The sequence below is a fragment of the Labrus bergylta genome, chromosome 11 (genome assembly GCF_963930695.1).
Source record: "Labrus bergylta chromosome 11, fLabBer1.1, whole genome shotgun sequence".
NCBI classification, from domain to species: Eukaryota; Metazoa; Chordata; class Actinopteri; order Labriformes; family Labridae; genus Labrus; species Labrus bergylta.
In genome coordinates, this window is record NC_089205.1 from 29,912,598 (window position 1) to 29,932,554 (window position 19,957).

Genomic DNA, 19,957 nt, shown 5'->3' on the forward strand with positions numbered 1-19,957 from the left:
GTTCCCTGAGAACTACACGCCATGGGGACTTTATCCTGTCTCTGTCGCCATAGTGCTGAGAGAGTACCTACTCTGAAGCAGGGGCTGAAAAGGTTCCTCTAAACGAGGTGCTAGGAACTAAAATATAGTTCCTAGTTCCTGCGGTGCAAAATCAACACAAAAGGGGGAGGGACCCAACAGATCCTAGAACTTTATGAAAAAGTTCCTGCGGTCAGAAAGAGCCTATTGATTCTGCCCCGCAGGAACTATGAACTGTCTTAGTTCCTTCTCTGGTCCAAACAAATCCAGAGCATTCAGGAGCAGAATCTAAAGTTAGAAGGAGGACATACTGGCTGCTGCATTGTTGTCAGAGAAGCCAGCACTTCAACATAGCATGTTTCCTTAATGATCAGAGAGTAAGATACCTTTATCATCTCACTCTCTACACAGCTCACTGATTGGACCTTTATCTGCGTTTTCTCTTCATGAAATGTTTCAGATACTCGGAGCAGTCAGGTAAAAATGAATCATATTCTTATAGGAGACCGAGATCCAGAATCTCTGCTTTGTTTTAATCTCATTGATCTGACTCTTACGGTCCTGTCTCATATAAACACAAACATGACTTTACTTTTGATCAGAAACATCGAGAAGACGTGCGATTTTAAACGGCAGGTTTATTTTTAACCAGAGTGTTTAGAACTCTGCAGTGATGGCGGTAACAGGACAGGTGAGTCCATGTTTTTATTTTTATTTTATTTCAACCAGTTATTGTTTGGATCACAGCAGGAGTGTTGGCAGTGTGTGTGTGTGTGTGTGTGTGTGTGTGTGTGTTGCAGCATATGTTTGTGTTTATATTTGGAGGATGATGGATGGTTCTCGGCTGGCTTGGCGACGGTTCTGATGACGACGACGACGAGGGACTGATCACAAGAAAAAGACTCAGCAGGAAAGAGAGGAGAGCAGGTGGAGTGGAGGACGAGTGCTGAGACAACAGGAAGCAGACAAATACCAACGAGGAAGAGAGGAGAGGAGAGGAGAGGAGAGGAGAGGAGAGGAAAATAATTAAGGAGAAGAAAAGAAGGAAACAGGTGAAGGAGGAGAGGAAATGAGTGAAGGAGGAGAGGATAGGAGAGGAGAGGAGAGGAGAGGAAAAGAGTGAAGGAGGAGAAAAGAAGGAAACGAGTGAAGGAGGAGAGGAGAGGAAATGAGTGAAGGAGAGGAGAGGAGAGGAGAGGAGAGGATGAAACCAAAAAGAGGAAAGAGGAAGGAGAAGAGATGAGGACAGGAAAAGAGAGACGTGGAGTGGAGAGGAGGAAGCAAAAAAGGATAGAAGAGTAAGAAACTAGGGGAGGAAACTAGGAAAGAGGAAACAAGCAGAGGGTAGGGAATATAGGAAGGGAGGTATCAAATAAGGAAAAGAAGCAAGGGGAGGAGAGGACACAAATGAAGAGCAGGGAAAGAAAGAAGAGAGGAAACAAGGAGAGGAGACAACAAAGAAGACGAAAGGAAACTAGAGCTTGGATTAGGAAACAAATGAGGAATTGAAACAAGAAGTAGAAAGGAGGGAAACAAAGAGAGAAGGAAAGAAGGAAATAAAAGAGGAAAGGAGACAAGAAAAAGAGCTGAGGATGGGAAAAGAGAAGTGGAGAGGAAAGGAAACAAAGGAAGAGAGGGAAAAGGGGAGGAGGAAATAAAAGAGGAAAAGAGATAGGGAGAGCAGCTAAGTTTAGGAAAAGAAGAAAAGGACAGGATGTGGTACAAGGTAAGGAAACTAGAAAGGAGACAACAAGGTGAGGGGAGGAGAAACAAGGGTAGGAATCAAGGAGAGGAATAAAGGCAACAGGAACAAAGGAGGTACATTTGTATATTAACTATAAAGAAATAAACACAGCTCCATTATTAAATGAGCTGAGGCCTCTGATTCGCTGGAGCTAAAATAAAGGGGCGGGGCTTATTAGAATTAAAACAACAGACATCAGTTTGAGGTATTTTATGAAGTGATTTTTTTTTACATCAGTGGATCCACATTACAGGAGAAAAAGTCAGACAGCAGCCAATCAGATGACAACTCCCTCCATGTCAATGACATCACCTGACAGACCTGCTTTCACACTGGCGCCCCCTGGTGGCTGTGACAGGAAACTGCTTTAGTAATATCTATTAAACGTTGTTAGTTTTTTTAAATGATTAGAGTTCAATTTGAAAGCTTAGAAAATGTATTTTGGAGGAGAGAGGATGAGGAAACAAGAAGAGGAGGAAAGAGTAACAGAGATATAAGGAGAAAAGCCAAAGGTCGGAAAAGAGAGAAAGAAGTAAAAAAAAGACAAGGGGGAGGAAAAAAAATAAAGGTGAAGAAGAAATACAGGAGGAGAGGAAACAAGGAGACAGAAGCAGGGGGGAAAGAAAGAGGAAACAAGAGAAGGAGGAAACGAGAGGAGAGTAAAGAAGCAATTGAGGAAAGGAAAATAAATATGTATTATTATTATTTTACAGTGTCTATACAGAGGTGAGCCCCGGTGATACTAACAGGACGTGTCATCGTGCCATATCTGGCTGACTACATGTTAAGGTTTATTATTAACAGGTCGTTTAGTGCAGCCTCGCCATATCTGTGTGACTATCTACTTGTTAAATCAGGGACGTGTAATACTGCCTCGACCTTCACACCATGTTTGTTTATGTTGTGCATGACATCATAACTTTGGTTCTGTTATTGGTGGATGAACAGGATCAAGAAGTGACAGCTGTTGTGTTCTCTGCAGATGAAGACGGAGAACATTGATTTTGTGCACGAAAACAAACCAGCCCGGTGGCATCACATCCTGCAGAGTCACAACCTACTTAGTAATGAGAGCTGTGTGCATTTCTGTGTTCTCAAACTAGTCTTCAAATGGATCAATAGTCTGGTCCCTGAACGCCTCTCCAGATGTGCTCATGGGCAGAAAGAGGGTAACAAGAAGCACGGTGAATGGAAACTGTAACAAACAACATTGCAGATTCTACATTTGCACGATCAGCTTTCTCCATCGAGGGTCGGAAACTCTGGAACACATTAACCACCTGAAATAAAATTAATCTCAGATTTGTATGGAGTGTTAGGGCCACGTTAAAGAAAATGTCAAGATTAAAGTTGGAAATGTACGATACTGGATTTGTAAATTGATATAAATTATGGTATGGTTTTGGTAATTATTATTGTAAAAGGTTGTCTCAGAAGAGCAGCCATCCGCCTGCGTGAAAATGATGAAAAGGGAACCCTCAAAGCCACAAAAGAGTCAGTGTGGTTCTGTCTGCAGAGAAGCCCCATTTTCTTGCAGTATTTTTTCGTCGTTTATCTAGATTTCCTAAACATGGTGGTTATGTAGGTCCGAGAACTGAGCTCTTTTTTTGAGGCTGTTAGAGATTCAACTTGATATCTGACATAGAAAGGACATTTTAACTAAAGTAACTGTAAAACTGAGTGCTTCGTTTGAATTTTTATGGAATTGGGAACATAATTGAGAGCGGGGTTCCTCAGGGTTCCATTCTGGGGACTCAACCGTTTAACATTGGTTCCCAGGATAACAGATTTGTAAACTTAAAACTATTCTAGAAAAAAATAAACAATATCAGTACCTGTTTGAATACCATGGCAACAACAAAATCAAAGTCACCCAATGGTTGTTGTTTTTAATTACCAAATATTGCAGGCAAACTCACACATCTGACGCCAACATATCTGTACAATTTAGACAGTGCTCTCCTTCCCTTTCTTCTTGCTGAAACATGACTGATTTTTTAAATGATGGGGTACTTTTTAAAACCATCAATATATAGATATTTTTGTCTTTTGAAAAAATTGAGAAAAGTATCAAAGTATTGAAAACTAACTACTTTCATCGCTAAGCAGATGACACCCCGATGTAATTTGATAATCAAATCATGTGTGAGTGCATGGGACTATTTTTTCTTAGAAAATTACTCTGAAAACAAGCATGAATGACTTAAAGAACATGTTTCCCGGTTTGACTGAAGGTCCAGGATTATTTAGGACTAATATTCCAACGTAAGAGTGTTTAAATAAAGAGTAGGCGTGTAGTAACTCACTCAGCAGACTGTGGAAGCTTCTGGTTAAAAGACTTTATGATGACTAACTGTACAGTGAAGTTTAGTGGAGAACCTTCATAGACGGGGAGGAGCTGCCATCTGAAGGGTTAACCCATCCGAGTGAACGTTGCATATAAAGAAATTCATCATCAGCATAAAGCAGAGCAGCAAGATACAGAAAACAAAAACTCACAGTCAAAAGGTTCAAACAGAGAGAGAAGTAAAGTCAGAACGACACACTGAATACATTTCCACCGAGCAGGAGTGTGTGTGGCACTTTGATGGTGTGAAAAACCTTGGAGTGTGTGTCTGTGTTTGTGTGTTTTTCTAATGCTTGTTAAATTAAGTGGTGAGTTTAGCGTCTTTCTGATTCATTAAAACATGTTTGAACAGAGCTGTAGTGTCGTTTCGCTTAATGCAACAAGATGTGTGTGTGTGTGTACTTGTGTGGAGTGTGGTGTGTGTGTGTGTGTGTGTGTGTGTGTGTGTGTGTGTGTGTGTGTATTTTCACTAATTGCACTTGAGGATGAGGACATGTAGATCACATTGCCGGTCAGATGTCTGCAGGTTTTTTTTGGCATGTTTCTGGAAATGTTTGAGGACGTTGAAAACACAAAGACATATTGAAAAAAAAAAAAACAACACAACAGGAACCAACTCGCCTCAGCAAAACCAGCTCAGGAACAACTACAACTCCCATGGTGCTTAGCCACAGGCACAACCAAAGCCTCATTAAAAAGATTGATCTGTTCATTAATAGTGACTTTCTGAACTGATTGGTAAAAATCAATGTGTAAATTCATTTCATTTTTTTCAGCTTCTGTTCCAAGAAGCTTCAGCAGCTGCCAGCCAATCAGCTGTTGACGTTAAACCAGCTCCTATCTCTGATTTCTCTCATTTACTGTTCAGCACACGGACTTCACTTTAAAAAAATGAATAAAGCGGTCACCTGGAAATATCTAAAAGCTTTTCCTACACAAAAATAAATCTCTGTTAAACATGCCTTTAGCACGTTAAGAATAAGACCCATGTACGATTGGAGTTACATGGTTATCTACTCTCGTATTGGACAGCCAAAAAAGATTCAATTGACAAAACTCTGATTGGCTTAAAACTTAGGGTGGTTTCACGCTTGACTCTGAGTCCGCTTGAATAGGTGGTCTTGGGCACGATCTGTGTACGGTCTGCGGGAGATGTGAACGCAACTGTGCTTAAACAAGGAAGTGGGCCGCTATATAACGTGATTTTAAACGACTTCTGTCGCTTCTAAAACTATCTTATCCGAGCAGCACAGGCTCGTTTGGTCCACTGAGGTAGATGTGGATGTAGGAAGAGAGTCTTTGTTGGAGTGTCAGAAATAAGAAAACATCCACAGTTAGCAGGATCAGTGCACGAGTGGTTGCCATGGTTGCTGCTTCTTCTTCTTCTTCTTCTTTCTGCTTTTTGGCAGATTTGAAAACCAACAACTTGTGTACTGCCACCTTCTGTATCAGACTGTGTAGGGTTTCTGAATACAGAACGATGTAATTATGAATTTGAACGCAGCCCAGCGGGGGAGGGGGAGCGTGCCAAATGTGAAAACACCCTCATTAAAAGCTGATATTAGCTCGTTGCATTTGATCTGTTTTCATGATGACTGATCAGTTTCAGTAAATGTCAGAACAGAAATGTCAACTGTTCAGAGATAATTTAGAAACAGTGCCTCCATTACAGCATTTAGATGAAATGATCTAAAACAGTGTGATTCTTGATCACAATTAATAAAAAAAAGGATGAATTTAACATCCTGAGCTGGTTAAACTTAAGGAGAGATTAACCCAACACCTAAAAACACCAAAGAAAAAAGCAGCAGAAAAGGAAACATCAAACACGAGTTCATACTCGACAGTGAAGCAAACAGAAAAATGCAATAAACTGATAAGTACTAAAAATTAAAGTGACAGGAGCAAGTGGAAAGAGATGTCTGTGATATCATGTCTAAATGAATATTCTGTGACAACATAGCGGTCATAGAGCAGCAGATTAACCTGAGTGTTAAACTGTGGAGAAGACTGAGTACACAGTGCTGTGTTCAGGGGCAGTAGGAAAATGCCGTCACACCTTGTTCACACACAAAGCTTCAAAACAAGGCGTCAGTCTGCAGCTTTCAAGCTGTTCAGAGTAGAGATGATTAGGGAGATATTTTCTGATGTTAACTGATGCAAAGCACCACTTAACTCCTTTATTTAGAGGAGAAGAAAGTGACAAGTCTTTGGGAGTTATTTCGGATTGTATGTCTACTGCATCCCAACAGTTCCTAAAGTATTTTGTTCACTAACTGTTAGGAGGTTGGTGAGGGTATCCTTCTTTATACTTCCAATGTGCAGATTCAAATTGATTTGAAACATGTAAACAACTAAAATCTATCTCAAATTACTAAAAAAAACTGAGTGCTTTGTTTGAACTTTTATGGAACTGGAAACACAATTAAGAGTGGAGTTCCTCAGGGTTCTATTCTATTCTAACAGACTCCACTGTTCAACCTGGACCCCTTCTCGGACAAATCCTCCACAATGATAAAATAATTTCTTATCCCGATTGGTGTTCTCAAGATACCAGATTTTACACTTGGGATGGAAACTGATTTTTTTACTAGTGTCTTTTTTAAGTCCTACTCAGGGATATATATTCAAATTCCAACAGAACCGTGTTTCCTGAATGTTTGAACCTGCTCTCTGATCAGCATGCCACCTGAGAGACCTGATTCAGTATCACTGTGTACTTGGTGCTCTGCCACTGGATAATAGACACATTTAAAAGCTGCAGTATGGCCAATTCTTCAAAAGGTGTCACCTGTCGACTGATATGATACATTATTTCAGAATCAGGACCAACACGGCGTCCACCATCAAGAGGAAAGTGGTGTTTTTTTTTTTTTTTACATTCTGTGCAAAATTAGACGAAAAGTAGTCCACACATTATCATCAGTCTCTATTTTTCTGTCTACACAAATCAGTGTTCAGTCAGTTTTCTGCTATTTACAGTTAGTTTCTAAGACGTTAGTACCATCATCCCCCAGTGGGACTAAGACATTCTTCACATGGATAAAATCCACCTTCAAAACAACTCTGCAATCTTTACTCCTAGGTTAGAGAATTCTGTTTGTGCCATTTGGCATCCCCAATTCCTTATAATGTTTTTTAAGTTTCCTTACAGGAAATCTCACTCAATGATCTTGTTGCAGTTCTGAGCATTGATATGAAAGCCAATCATACGATACTGTCTGAGAAACTAGCCCTTACTTGTGACAACATCTCAGAGAGTATCTCAAAATTAAAAAAGAAAAGATTGGACTCTTTAAATTACATTGAAGGAACCTGAATTTCTGTGATCACAAGTTTCTAACATCTTTGCTACAGAATATTTAGTACTATTACAATTGTTAAGTGATAACTACTGGCCATTATTTATATCAATGAACCAAATTTAAACCTCAAACAGGCTTCTGTGACGTTTTCAGGAGTTGTTGGTTTCCTGTCATTTCCAGGATCCCTGATCGTTGAACTACTCTTACGTAGGAACATCAATTCCATCTTACGGTGGATTTTTTTTTTTACTCTTCCTTCAGCTTTAAAAACAACCTGCTGCTATTCAGCTGTCTATTTAAAAGGCAATCAGCAGGTAAAAAACACAGGGCACACAGTGAAAGTGGAGGGAAGAGGGAGAGGGGAATAGAAAAATAAAAATAAAATAAAATAAAAAACTGTGGCAGACATAACTGGACAATCACCTCACTTCACTCTGTGGCAGAGAAACATAAAAATGTACAAAATAAAGTTTCAGAGGAGGTGGGGCACCGGTCGTGAAGAAGGAAGGCAGAAAGGAAAAAGGGAAGAGGAGGTCTCAGAAAAACTTGTCGTCGATGCGGAAGTGCGGTCGCGTGACGTCGTCTGGGTTAATAAAGACTGAGATGGACTTCCCAGGATTCTCTGTAACCAGCTGCTGAAGCTTTTTGGCGAGACGGTCATCTGGCTGATTCTCTCCACCGGCGTCGGACTGAGGAGATGGCAGGTTGTTGGCACTTCCTCGCCATTGCAGGTCCACGGTCAGCCTGTTGGCCGCCTTGGCGTGCTCAATGGTGGTGCGGAGGTGCTCTGCGGGGTCCGAGCGTACCGAGGAGAGTTTGCGGGCATGCAGCATGGCGGTCTCGTCCGACAGGTGTTCCAGCATGTTGCACTGTGGAATGAAGTAATTGGGACACATCTTGTTGACCAGACAGTGCTGCAGGTCGTCGATCAGGCCCAGCAGGAAGTGGGCAGAGAAGTCGTCCTGAGACAGGTAGTTGGCTGGGAGGCGGTCGCAGGCCCACAGCATGATACTGCGAAGGTGGTAGGGGCTGATTGCTTTGGGGCGAGACAGCAGCTTGATGATAATGGCTTTACACGCCTGGTACGCCTGCATCAGGCTGGACGAGATGCACTTCTTCAGCTGCACCTCGCTGCGGGCGAACGACAGACGCCACTCGTTCTCCTTGCGGCCTTTGTTGGAGCAAGCAGGGACGAGGTAGAAGCCACTGATCACCTCCTCCTCTGTGATCTTTCCATCCCAGAAATGGTTCTCCATCAGCCAACTCTGAGCAACGGCTGGCCAGCCCTTAAACGACACCACTGGGACGATGTCGTAAAGCATCCTGCTGCTCCCAACACCCAGGATAACGGAGATAATGGTGCCGTTCCTCTCCACCTTCTCCACTCTGGGCATCCCTCTCTGCGGCTTCTTCTGTACTTCCAGCAGCACCAGGGAGATGGACTGGTAGAACCAGTCGGCCACGAGTGTTGGTGAGAAGAAGTAGTTGGTAGTCCCGTTGATGTGGTCGACGATGGTGCAGCAGTCCTTCCACTTGTTGATGGTGCCTTCATCAAAAAGGCGGAGGCTGAGCCAGGAGTGGCCCAAAGCCGAGTGCCTCATGTCCAGCGTCACCGGCTGGTTGCGGTCGTGGAGTTTGAGTGCCGGGACGAGCAGGGTGAAGTCCATGTCATAGTCTGTTCCGCGGGCGTAGACGCTGAGCTCGTCCAGATCCATGTCGACCACACCCTCCCGAACGCCCCCTGACAGGAGGAGGTACTCGTTGGCCACCGGGAGCTTCTGGTCCAACTTCTGTACCATTCCTGAGAGACGAGGAAAAACAGACGGTACGAGGTAAGAACTATGGCATCATAACACAAAATAGCGCAAGAGGTGTTGTCCGTTTATAATGTCTCAAATAGCAAGACTCCACAATCATAAGAACTTTTTTAAATGTAAGCTCTCCTGCTGCATTTCTAACCCAGGGATCTTAGAAAGTCCTCAGCCCAAGGGAGTTTAATCTCCCCCTCTAAAAAGGTCCCTACAATGGGGGGCACTGCGTTGGAAAAGTACAGGGAGTTAGGGGTAGGGACTTGCAGCACTGAACCTTTCTGTTAGGTTGAGTACTTTACTGCATCCAGGCATTTCCTTCACATCGCTATAATATTTTTCAGCATCTTCACAGCTGTATGGATAAGCCATAAAGGGTTGGTATAAAAAAACAAAGATTCAACCTGACTGACTACAGCTTGACAATATCTGATTTAAAGAATGTCAAAAAGATTCTGATTATTTGATGAAATCTTCAGAAACAAAGTTCAGTTTAATGCAACACATTGACACTTGAGTTTACAATCTCAAACATTCAAACTCAACCCAACTGATCACCAGGTATAAGAACCATGACAGGTTCAAGTTTGTCCAGGTGTGTTAGTTTCCTGTTACCTTGCTGTGGTCCTCATGTCTGAATTTCAGGTTTCAGGTAAGACTGGACTTTCATGATTTTAGTGATTTCTCTGTCGGGTTAGGGTTAAAGTTCGGTTTGTTTAAAGGTTGTCTTTGTGGGTGAGTTTGGAGTCTGGACTGTGTCAAAAGACAGGGTATTGTGTTCACCAGCACCAGTGTGACTGGTTTGGTCTGGACTGGTTTTCTGCTCTGCTGAACCAAAAGTGAAAAGACGCACACACTTCCTGGCTGATGAGCGCATTCCTGTGCTGTATCGGAGTGGACGGACACAGTTTGTTTGGTGGTTTTTTAAACAGCTTCTCAGAAACAGTTTAAACTGATCACAGACAGATACGTGACCAGAATACTCATTTTGTGACCTTTCTCTTTAAATTGCTTTTATCCCTCTGAGGTTGATCTTGAATAATCCATTTCAACATCATTTGAGCATAAATATTGAAAAATAGGCAAATAAATCAGTCTAAATAATCAGGCCTGTGTTTGCCTCTTTTCAACTAATTTAGCCCAATAAAAGAAAATCTTCAAGTTTGAGATTACTTCTGATATTTCCCCATTTATCCACGTTTAAACTTAATATTTCTTCCGACCAGGCACCCCGAAGCTTGACCCAATGTTAATAATAATACATTAGACTTTTACAGTTCTTTTCTGAGTACTCAAAGATGCTTAACAAAGAATAAAACAAAACAAAGAAGAAATAACACTAGAGAAGGAGGATGAGAACAAAGATTGTTAGTGGTTGTAGGCGATGTTGAAGAGGTGAGTTTTAAGGATTTCTTTAAGGTGGAGAGTGAGGGGGGTCTGGGGGGAATGTTTTTAGGGATGTATTTAAAGGTCACATATTCTGTAAAATCCTCTCCACCATATTTTTATAACCATAGCATGTGTCTCTAGTCCGTCTACAAACCCCCCAATGATGAGAAAAGTCCATCCTCTCCGTCTTCTTCCTGCTCTACTTTCCAGAAAATGTGTGCTCAAACAGGCCGTTTAGAGATTTTCTCTTCATGACATCACAAAGGGCAGTAGCCCCTCCCCCAGGTGGGTGACACTCCTACAGCTAGGTGTTTGTTCTGCCCTCTGAGTCTGCCTTCTCACCGTAAACAATAGAACATGGAGCGAGAAAGACTGAGACACCCAAGTCCTTCCAGAGAGGGGGCGTGGTCAGACACAGCTCATTTACATATTTAAAGGTACAGACACAGAAACAGCCTGTTCTGAGCAGGGCTGAAATAAAGGGGTTTATATACATGATCAAATACAGGATCAGAGTGGATTTAGAACAAGAAACTTCACACACATGTTTTGAGGAGCTCTGAGACTTATTTAAACTGAAGAAGAAGAGGAGGAGGAGGATATGTCACCTTTAAGGAAACTGTCCAGCAGAAATCATCTTCAGTTTTGGATTAAAGTTAAAATGAGGAAACTCGTCCCAGCACATCTCTGACGTTCTCTCTCTCTCTCTCTCTGGATAAACACAAGCTGTGAAAACATCAGGAGCTTTGCTCGCTTCCTGTTTGAACATTTTGGAAACTATTTTTGTGTGCAGAGCAGACGGGATCCGACTCGTCTGTCCACAACTACATGAGCTTCAAGAAAATCTGATTTGCATTCAAATCAAAAGGAATCTGAGTCACCGCAGAGTGTCGGAAACACTCTGTAAATTTAGCTCTTTATTCAAACGCGTGGGTCGGTCAGTTGGTTATCTTTTGCAGTGTGTTGTGCTCTGAGTGTTTGCTGTGTTCAACTATTTTAATCCAGATCTTGGACGAGGTCCAGCATCATAATGAGAGGAACAGGAAACATTTTCACTGATCAGACGTCACATTCCTGCAGTTCATCCTCCATATTTCCTCTCTGCAGTCTCAGTAATGATCCCGACGACAGGACCAACACTGATGTTAATAAAGTTTTATCAAAGTGGAGAAGTGACCTCCCTGTGTCAGAACACGCTTTGACTCTAACTTCATCACTCAGGAAAAGTCTGTGAGGAGGTCAAACAGAACAACTTTGTGTCATTTAATAAGAGGTGTACTCATTTACGCAGTTCATACTGAACACTACGTTCGATAGAAGTATTAAGTAGGCGGTTCCGAAAACAGCCTTTGTCTGACCTAGTGACCAAGGGGGCGGGGCTAGTAACCAAGGAGGGGTAAGTGGGCGGGGCTTGAAAAAGGGTCAGTTCAGACGGTGTGCAGGTGTTTGCCTGCGACTTTGTAAATTAAAAACAAGAAAATACCCAAAACTGTGTGGCTTGGACGTCTAGTTTTGTTTCCATGGTAACCAAACAGTTGTGTTTGATTTTTACCAGTCGGCCAAAAACATCTTAGGTTTATATATGTTTAATAGTACTCAGAGGCAACTGCTTGGGGCCCCAGGCCAGAAGGGGGGCCCCAGGCCAGAAGGGGGGCCCCAAGGGGCTGATAAACCTTAAACCACAGCACGGGCTCAAAATGTGCAAATTTTGCAATGACAGTAAGAAACCTCCCTAAGCGGGCCCCACCTGACAGCTGTCACTCATATATCAGTTGACTGAATGATTCTTGTCTAAATATGGGGGAGAAACGTCGACTTAATTATTTTATTGGTGTAGCATTATTTGTGACATAATGGGGATGGACGCTGGTTGGAGGGGCCCCCCTGTGGCCCCCCTGTGGGTCTCTGCCCTGGGCCAGAACAGAATCCAGAACCGGTGCTGGTAGTACTGTGAGAGCAGGTGGAGCCCGGGGCTGCAGCAGCTCTCCTCTGGAATAAACACCGTAAAGCCTCAGTGTGTTCCCCGTTAGATAACGGTGTGTGTGTGTGTGTGTGTGTGTGTGTGTGTGTGTGTGTGTGTGTGTGTGTGTGTGTGTGTGTGTGTGTGTGTGTGTGTGTGTGTGTGTGTGTGTGTGTGTGTGTGTGTGTGTGTGTCCTCACCCAGCATGGAGAAGATGAAGTCCTTCGCCGTGTGGATCTCCAGAGCCCGCTGGTCGTCGTACTCTCTCTGGTCGTGCTTGCTGAACTCCTGGATGAGGCGGTTCAGGTCCTCCATGCGGGCCGCCGACCTGAAGTCGAGCTCGGGCCCGACGCCCGGGAGTCTCCCGGCGGCCATGGTGGGGCTGTTCCCGACGCTGCCCGCCGAGCCGGACCGACTGGAGAGAGCAGGGGCCGCCATCTTTCCTCCGCGGTCACACACAGGTCCACTACAGCTAAAACCACCGCTGCTGGTCGGGTCTGAGCCGAGCCGAGCCGAGCCGAGCCTAAAACCACACCAAACACAACCACCGGAAACAACAGCCGCGCAACCGCTGCTCACCGCCTTCAAAATAAAAGAGACGAGTTTGAGTGTTTTTTAATTAATAAAAAATATATCTTCATTAATTGTACATTTGATGAATGTTTAAGAATAATTATGATTGCTAGATTCTCTTTAAACGAATGCGCAGCCAACGCTTTATTAAATATGGATATATTAATTAATAAAAATCCAATACAATGTTGTCACTCTTTCATTACTACTCTTTCCTTCCTGCTGCAGTCAGACTGTTTAACCAAGCCTGCTCCCAGTAGATCACACACACACACACACACACACACACACGCACACACACACACACACAACCGGACAATTCACTCTGACATTGTGCAATAATAATGTTATATTAATGTTATGTTAATGTTATATTATGCTTAACCATCCACTTTGTGCAATACCATGTTAAACTTTATGTGCACTGCGTGCATGTCTGTGTGACACGGAATATTACAGACTACACTTTTTGTCAAATAGCTGATCTATTTTTTTTTTTTAATCTTTTTTTTTGTACATTCTTATTTTTTTCTTTTTTTCTTATCTTATCTTAATGAAAAGAGGAACACATTAATTTGGATAAAAAAATGTAATTTGCTTCACTTTTATTTTACTTTGACAGTCTTATCCGGAAATGTATGGGTATGTGTTTGACGCTAACTTTGCTGATGTGTAAATTACGACGTTTGTAAAGTGTTGCAGTAACAATGTCTGTCCTGCAGGTGTCGCTGTCATGCCCTGGGAGCTCCGAGTTGTTGACCCGGTAGTGACCGACCTGTCGGGGTCACCGTCACCGAGCTCCGTCATGGCGTGGAGGAGCTGCTCCGTGCTGCTTCGACTTACCGGAGAGAATGTTTTACGGAGCTCCGCGAGGGGCGGCAGGTCAGTCACCGCAGCCGGGGGGAGGCAGCCTCTCCCCGGCTGACAGACAGACGCTTCCCCGTTAGCTCTGTTAGCCGTGTGGCTAACAGAGCTAACGGTTTGTTTGTGTTTATTTGTCTGAACGTGTTTAGTTTTATTTATCATTAAGTTTGAGATAAATATTAAAATATGGATTTAAGTGATAGATTATTGTCATTTATGAGGGTTTTCCCCCTTTATCAGCAGATAATCACTTACCTGTAACATCCCCATAAAGACAAAACCACCAAGTCAACAAAACCGGTTACTGGACAGGAGTCCTTCAAACTGAGACTCAGACTGCATCCCAATTACCAAGTACCTACTCAGTCTGTCAGTAAACAGTACCTACTCAGTCTGTCAGTAAACAGTACCTACTCAGTCTGTCAGTAAACAGTACCAACTCAGTCTGTCAGTAAACAGTACCTCTTCAGTCTGTCAGTAAACAGTACCAACTCAGTCTGTCAGTAAACAGTACCTACTCAGTCTGTCAGTAAACAGTACCTACTCAGTCTGTCAGTAAACAGTACCTACTCAGTCTGTCAGTAAACAGTACCTCTTCAGTCTGTCAGTAAACAGTACCTACTCAGTCTGTCAGTAAACAGTACCTACTCAGTCTGTCAGTAAACAGTACCTACTCAGTCTGTCAGTAAACAGTACCTCTTCAGTCTGTCAGTAAACAGTACCTACTCAGTCTGTCAGTAAACAGTACCTCTTCAGTCTGTCAGTAAACAGTACCTACTCAGTCTGTCAGTAAACAGTAAACAGTACCTACTCAGTCTGTCAGTAAACAGTACCTACTCAGTCTGTCAGTAAACAGTACCTCTTCAGTCTGTCAGTAAACAGTACCTACTCAGTCTGTCAGTAAACAGTACCTACTCAGTCTGTCAGTAAACAGTACCTACTCAGTCTGTCAGTAAACAGTACCTCTTCAGTCTGTCAGTAAACAGTACCTACTCAGTCTGTCAGTAAACAGTACCTCTTCAGTCTGTCAGTAAACAGTACCTCTTCAGTCTGTCAGTAAACAGTAAACAGTACCTACTCAGTCTGTCAGTAAACAGTACCTACTCAGTCTGTCAGTAAACAGTACCTCTTCAGTCTGTCAGTAAACAGTAAACAGTACCTACTCAGTCTGTCAGTAAACAGTACCTCTTCAGTCTGTCAGTAAACAGTACCTCTTCAGTCTGTCAGTAAACAGTAAACAGTACCTCTTCAGTCTGTCAGTAAACAGTAAACAGTACCTCTTCAGTCTGTCAGTAAACAGTACCTCTTCAGTCTGTCAGTAAACAGTAAACAGTACCTCTTCAGTCTGTCAGTAAACAGTACCTCTTCAGTCTGTCAGTAAACAGTAGGCAGTAAACAGTACCTCTTCAGTCTGTCAGTAAACAGTACTTCTTCAGTCTGTCAGTAAACAGTACCTCTTCAGTCTGTCAGTAAACAGTAAACAGTACCTCTTCAGTCTGTCAGTAAACAGTAGGCAGTAAACAGTACTTCTTCAGTCTGTCAGTAAACAGTACCTCTTCAGTCTGTCAGTAAACAGCACCTCTTCAGTCTGTCAGTAAACAGTAAACAGTACCTCTTCAGTCTGTCAGTAAACAGTACCTCTTCAGTCTGTCAGTAAACAGTAGGCAGTAAACAGTACCTCTTCAGTCTGTCAGTACACAGTACCTCTTCAGTCTGTCAGTAAACAGTAGGCAGTAAACAGTACCTCTTCAGTCTGTCAGTAAACAGTACCTCTTCAGTCTGTCAGTAAACAGTACCGCTTCAGTCTGTCAGTAAACAGTACCTCTTCAGTCTGTCAGTAAACAGTAAACAGTACCTCTTCAGTCTGTCAGTAAACAGTACCTCTTCAGTCTGTCAGTAAACAGTAAACAGTACCTCTTCAGTCTGTCAGTAAACAGTAAACAGTACCTCTTCAGTCTGTCAGTAAACAGTACCTCTTCAGTCTGTCATTAAACAGTACCTTTTCAATCTGTCAGTAAACAGTACCTCTTCAGTCTGTCAGTTAACAGTAAACAGTACCTCTTCAGTCTGTCAGTAAACAGTACCTCTTCAGTCTGTCAGTAAACAGTACCTCTTCAGTCTGTCAGTCTGTCAGTAAACAGTACCTCTTCAGTCTGTCAGTAAACAGTAAACAGTACCTACTATCTGCTGTATACTGTTTAGTACCTACTGTTCAGTAGGCAGATATTTGTTCCTACTTCTTCTGATTCATTCAGTGAGGAAGTGACGTCATTTACGTTTCCTGAATCGGCCACATCCACCTGTTCTTTTTTTTTTTTTTGTTTATCTTTATTCAAGAAGAGTAATGCTCATATACAGTCAGGTAAACAAAAAACAATATCACAATGTAAATCAAGTAAAAGATTAAATAACTAAATAACATACAGTACATAAAGAACAAATGAAAGACAGTAATATACAGAATATATATATAAACCAATAAAGACACATTTAAATAGTGACATCATTATTTAAATAGTGAAATCATTATTTAAATAGTGACATCATTATTTAAATAGAGGGAGAAAGGTTTTATAATAATGCAGATATTTGTTATATTTTCTGTTGTTAATTTAAAGTAGTGATTTCAGTCGGGACTTTAACTCTAGATTAAAAATTGATTCTATTAATCCACGCTCGTTTGTTTTGATTTGGAGGCGGACGTGAAGTGACGATTTACGTTTAATTGCGCACTGCATTGTGGGTAAAATACAATTCATTTCCTGAAAGGATTCATCCGATCCATACTGCATGAAACCAGGAAGTTAGTATCCATACTGAAATGTTCAGTATACTGAGGTGGACCCAAAAAATGACCACTGAATGACCACGAGGGTTCAGTATACTGAAAAGTACTGACTACTGAACTGTGGATATTATATTATATTATATTATTATATATTACATTATATTATATTATTATATAAAGTACTGACTACTGAAATGTGGATATTATATTATATTATATTATTATATATTATTATATAAAGTACTGACTACTGAACTGTGGATATTATATTATATTATATTATATTATTATATATTACATTATATTATATTATTATATAAAGTACTGACTACTGAAATGTGGATATTATATTATATTATATTATATTACATTATATTATATTATTATATAAAGTACTGACTACTGAAATGTGGATATTATATTATATTACATTATATTATTATATAAAGTACTGACTACTGAAATGTGGATATTATATTATATTATCTTATATTACATTATATTATATTATATTATATTATATTATTATATAAAGTACTGACTACTGAAATGTGGATATTATATTATATTATATTATATTACATTATATTATTATATAAAGTACTGACTACTGAACTGTGGATATTATATTATATTATATTATTATATATTACATTATATTATATTAGTATATAAAGTACTGACTACTGAACTGTGGATATTATATTATATTACATTATATTATATTATATTATATTATATTACATTATATTATTATATAAAGTACTGACTACTGAACTGTGGATATTATATTATATTATATTATTATATATTACATTATATTATATTATTATATAAAGTACTGACTACTGAACTGTGGATATTATATTATATTATATTATTATATATTACATTATATTATATTAGTATATAAAGTACTGACTACTGAACTGTGGATATTATATTATATTATATTACATTATATTATATTATATTATATTATATTATTATATAAAGTACTGACTACTGAAATGTGGATATTATATTATATTATCTTATATTACATTATATTATATTATATTATTATATAAAGTACTGACTACTGAACTGTGGATATTATATTACATTATATTATATTATTATATAAAGTACTGACCACTGAACTGTGGATATTATATTATATTATTATATATTATTATATAAAGTACTGACTACTGAACTGTGGATATTATATTATATTATATTATTATATATTATTATATAAAGTACTGACTACTGAACTGTGGATATTATATTATATTACATTATATTATATTATTATATAAAGTACTGACCACTGAACTGTGGATATTATGTTATATTATTATATATTATTATATAAAGTACTGACTACTGAACTGTGGATATTATATTATATTATTATATATTATTATATAAAGTACTGACTACTGAAATGTGGATATTCAGAAAGGGCCGCTGTACTGATCCTAGCTAACAGGTCTTTAAACTGGGACCTCTGTTGATGAAGTTCCCCTCCCGTCCAGCAGGTGTCCTCACAGCTTCCAGCAGCGATGCGGCTTCAAGAAAGCTGCCAAGAAACCAGAAATCAAGAAGGTGGAGAAAGAGGTAGCCCCCCCCAAAACAGAGTCCTATGAGCACATAGCTCAGCAGCGGACCACCGGCCCCAACTTGGACCATCCGCCTCACTACGGCCCCCCCCTGCTCTTCAGCCAGCTCATCAAACCATTCGTCTTCACCGTGGGGGTAGGGTCATTCTCACCTGTATGTTCTGATGATGTCATCAGTGACATCACGGACAGGTGCTAACTCCATGTCAGTTTACAGGTTGCTCCTTCGGCTCAGCCGCCATCTGGCAGTACGAGTCTCTCAAGTCCCGAGTGCAGAGCTACTTCGACGAGGTCCGAGCCGATTGGCTGGAGAAGCTGAGACCTCGGAAACAAGGGGACGTCCGCAACGAGGTGAGGAGGCGGGAGCGAGTTACACCTCTGACATCACCAGGGTCTGTCCAGCTGTGAGCAATCACAGGTTGTTCCCTGATTGGATGTTTGTTTTTCAGATCAACAAATTGTGGAACAGCTTGAGTGAGGGCCAGAAGACCGTCACAGGTGAGTCCTAGAGGTGGTCTGTGGAATAGTGCTACTCGCCCGCCGCGCCTCTCTTTGGGACCTCGGTACAGGCTACGTCCTGGAATGGATTTGGTATCTCCATTACGATGGCTCCTCCTGCTCAAGGTGTTTTAACTGATGTGGTCTTAAGATGATTAAAATAAACAGGACCTGGCTCTGACTCGCGTCTGTCAACACTGTATCATCCTTCACATTAGAAGCTTTTATTTAGTTCACAAGCTTTTATTTTGAAAGATCCATATAAGGAAGTGTGGTGTTTTCAGCAGCTGATTAACACAATCTCATTAAAACATCTCTCTCTGCTCTGATGCTCAGTGACGAGTCGGTTTCAAACGGGCTCGTGCATGATGGTCGTGCTGCGTGGTCATTCAGTCATATGTGCGGCCCCGTTTTTTAATACTGTAATATAACAGCTGCTGTGTGAGGTCACATGTCCCGGAGCTCCTCGCTAAAGAAAACATCAAACTTCTAAACTGTTTCACTTTAAGATTCAATTAAATGTTTGTCCTGTAATCTCAGAGAGTAATAATCTGTGTTTCCCTCCCCAGGGATCATTGCGCTCAACGTCATGGTGTTCTGCTGCTGGAAGGTACCGTCTCTGCAGCGCACCATGATGAAATACTTCATGGCAGACCCCGCCTCCAGTGAGTCCGTCCAATCACAAACTGTCCTCAGGGTTCAGGTGTTTCAGATCAGATGAAAAAGGTGGGGGGGGGGAGCTTTATTCTCAGATTTCTGAGAATAAAGTCAGAAAAAACAGAACCAAAATATATTTTTCCAGTGGCCCTAATCCTCTTCCGTAGATCACAAACCAGAGTTCTAACCCGGTTTCCTGTCGTCCCTCAGAGACTCTGTGCGCTCCCATGGTCCTCTCCACCTTCAGCCACTTCTCGTTCCTCCACATGGCCACCAACATGTACGTCCTCTGGAGCTTCTCCAGCAGCGCCGTCTCCATGCTGGGCAGGGAGCAGTTCATGGCCGTGTACCTGTCTGCAGGTGCTGCACCTCGACACACGGGGGGGGAGGGGGGGAGGG

At 41.3% G+C, this 19,957-nt stretch overlaps 2 protein-coding genes across 3 annotated transcripts in view; one reads left to right on the forward strand and one right to left on the reverse strand.

The window, feature by feature from the left end:
- Positions 1–7,950: 7,950 nt before the first annotated feature.
- On the reverse strand, positions 7,951–9,213 carry LOC110003588 (nucleotidyltransferase MB21D2). Its single transcript, XM_020659156.3, has one exon. The coding sequence runs from the start codon at positions 9,211–9,213 to the stop codon at positions 7,951–7,953; it is 1,263 nt and encodes a 420-aa protein (XP_020514812.2).
- Positions 9,214–12,761: 3,548 nt separating this feature from the next.
- The window catches only part of parlb (presenilin associated, rhomboid-like b), an 11,240-nt gene continuing 4,044 nt past the window's right edge, over positions 12,762–19,957 (forward strand). The window contains exons 1-7 of one of the 2 annotated variants that reach the window (XM_020659157.2): positions 12,762–13,173; positions 13,867–14,026; positions 18,320–18,539; positions 18,614–18,754; positions 18,853–18,901; positions 19,471–19,566; positions 19,769–19,918. In XM_020659157.2, coding sequence (XP_020514813.2) covers positions 12,777–13,173; positions 13,867–14,026; positions 18,320–18,539; positions 18,614–18,754; positions 18,853–18,901; positions 19,471–19,566; positions 19,769–19,918 — 1,213 coding nt within the window. In that variant the 5' untranslated portion in view covers positions 12,762–12,776. The remainder of the gene's footprint in view (positions 13,174–13,866; positions 14,027–18,319; positions 18,540–18,613; positions 18,755–18,852; positions 18,902–19,470; positions 19,567–19,768; positions 19,919–19,957) is intronic. The other variant, XM_020659158.2, reaches the window with a different exon arrangement.

Coding starts and splice junctions, on each gene's coding strand:
- LOC110003588 (XM_020659156.3), bottom strand. CDS start 9,213: ATGGTACAGAAGTTGGACCAGAAGCTCCCGGTGGCCAACGAGTACCTC.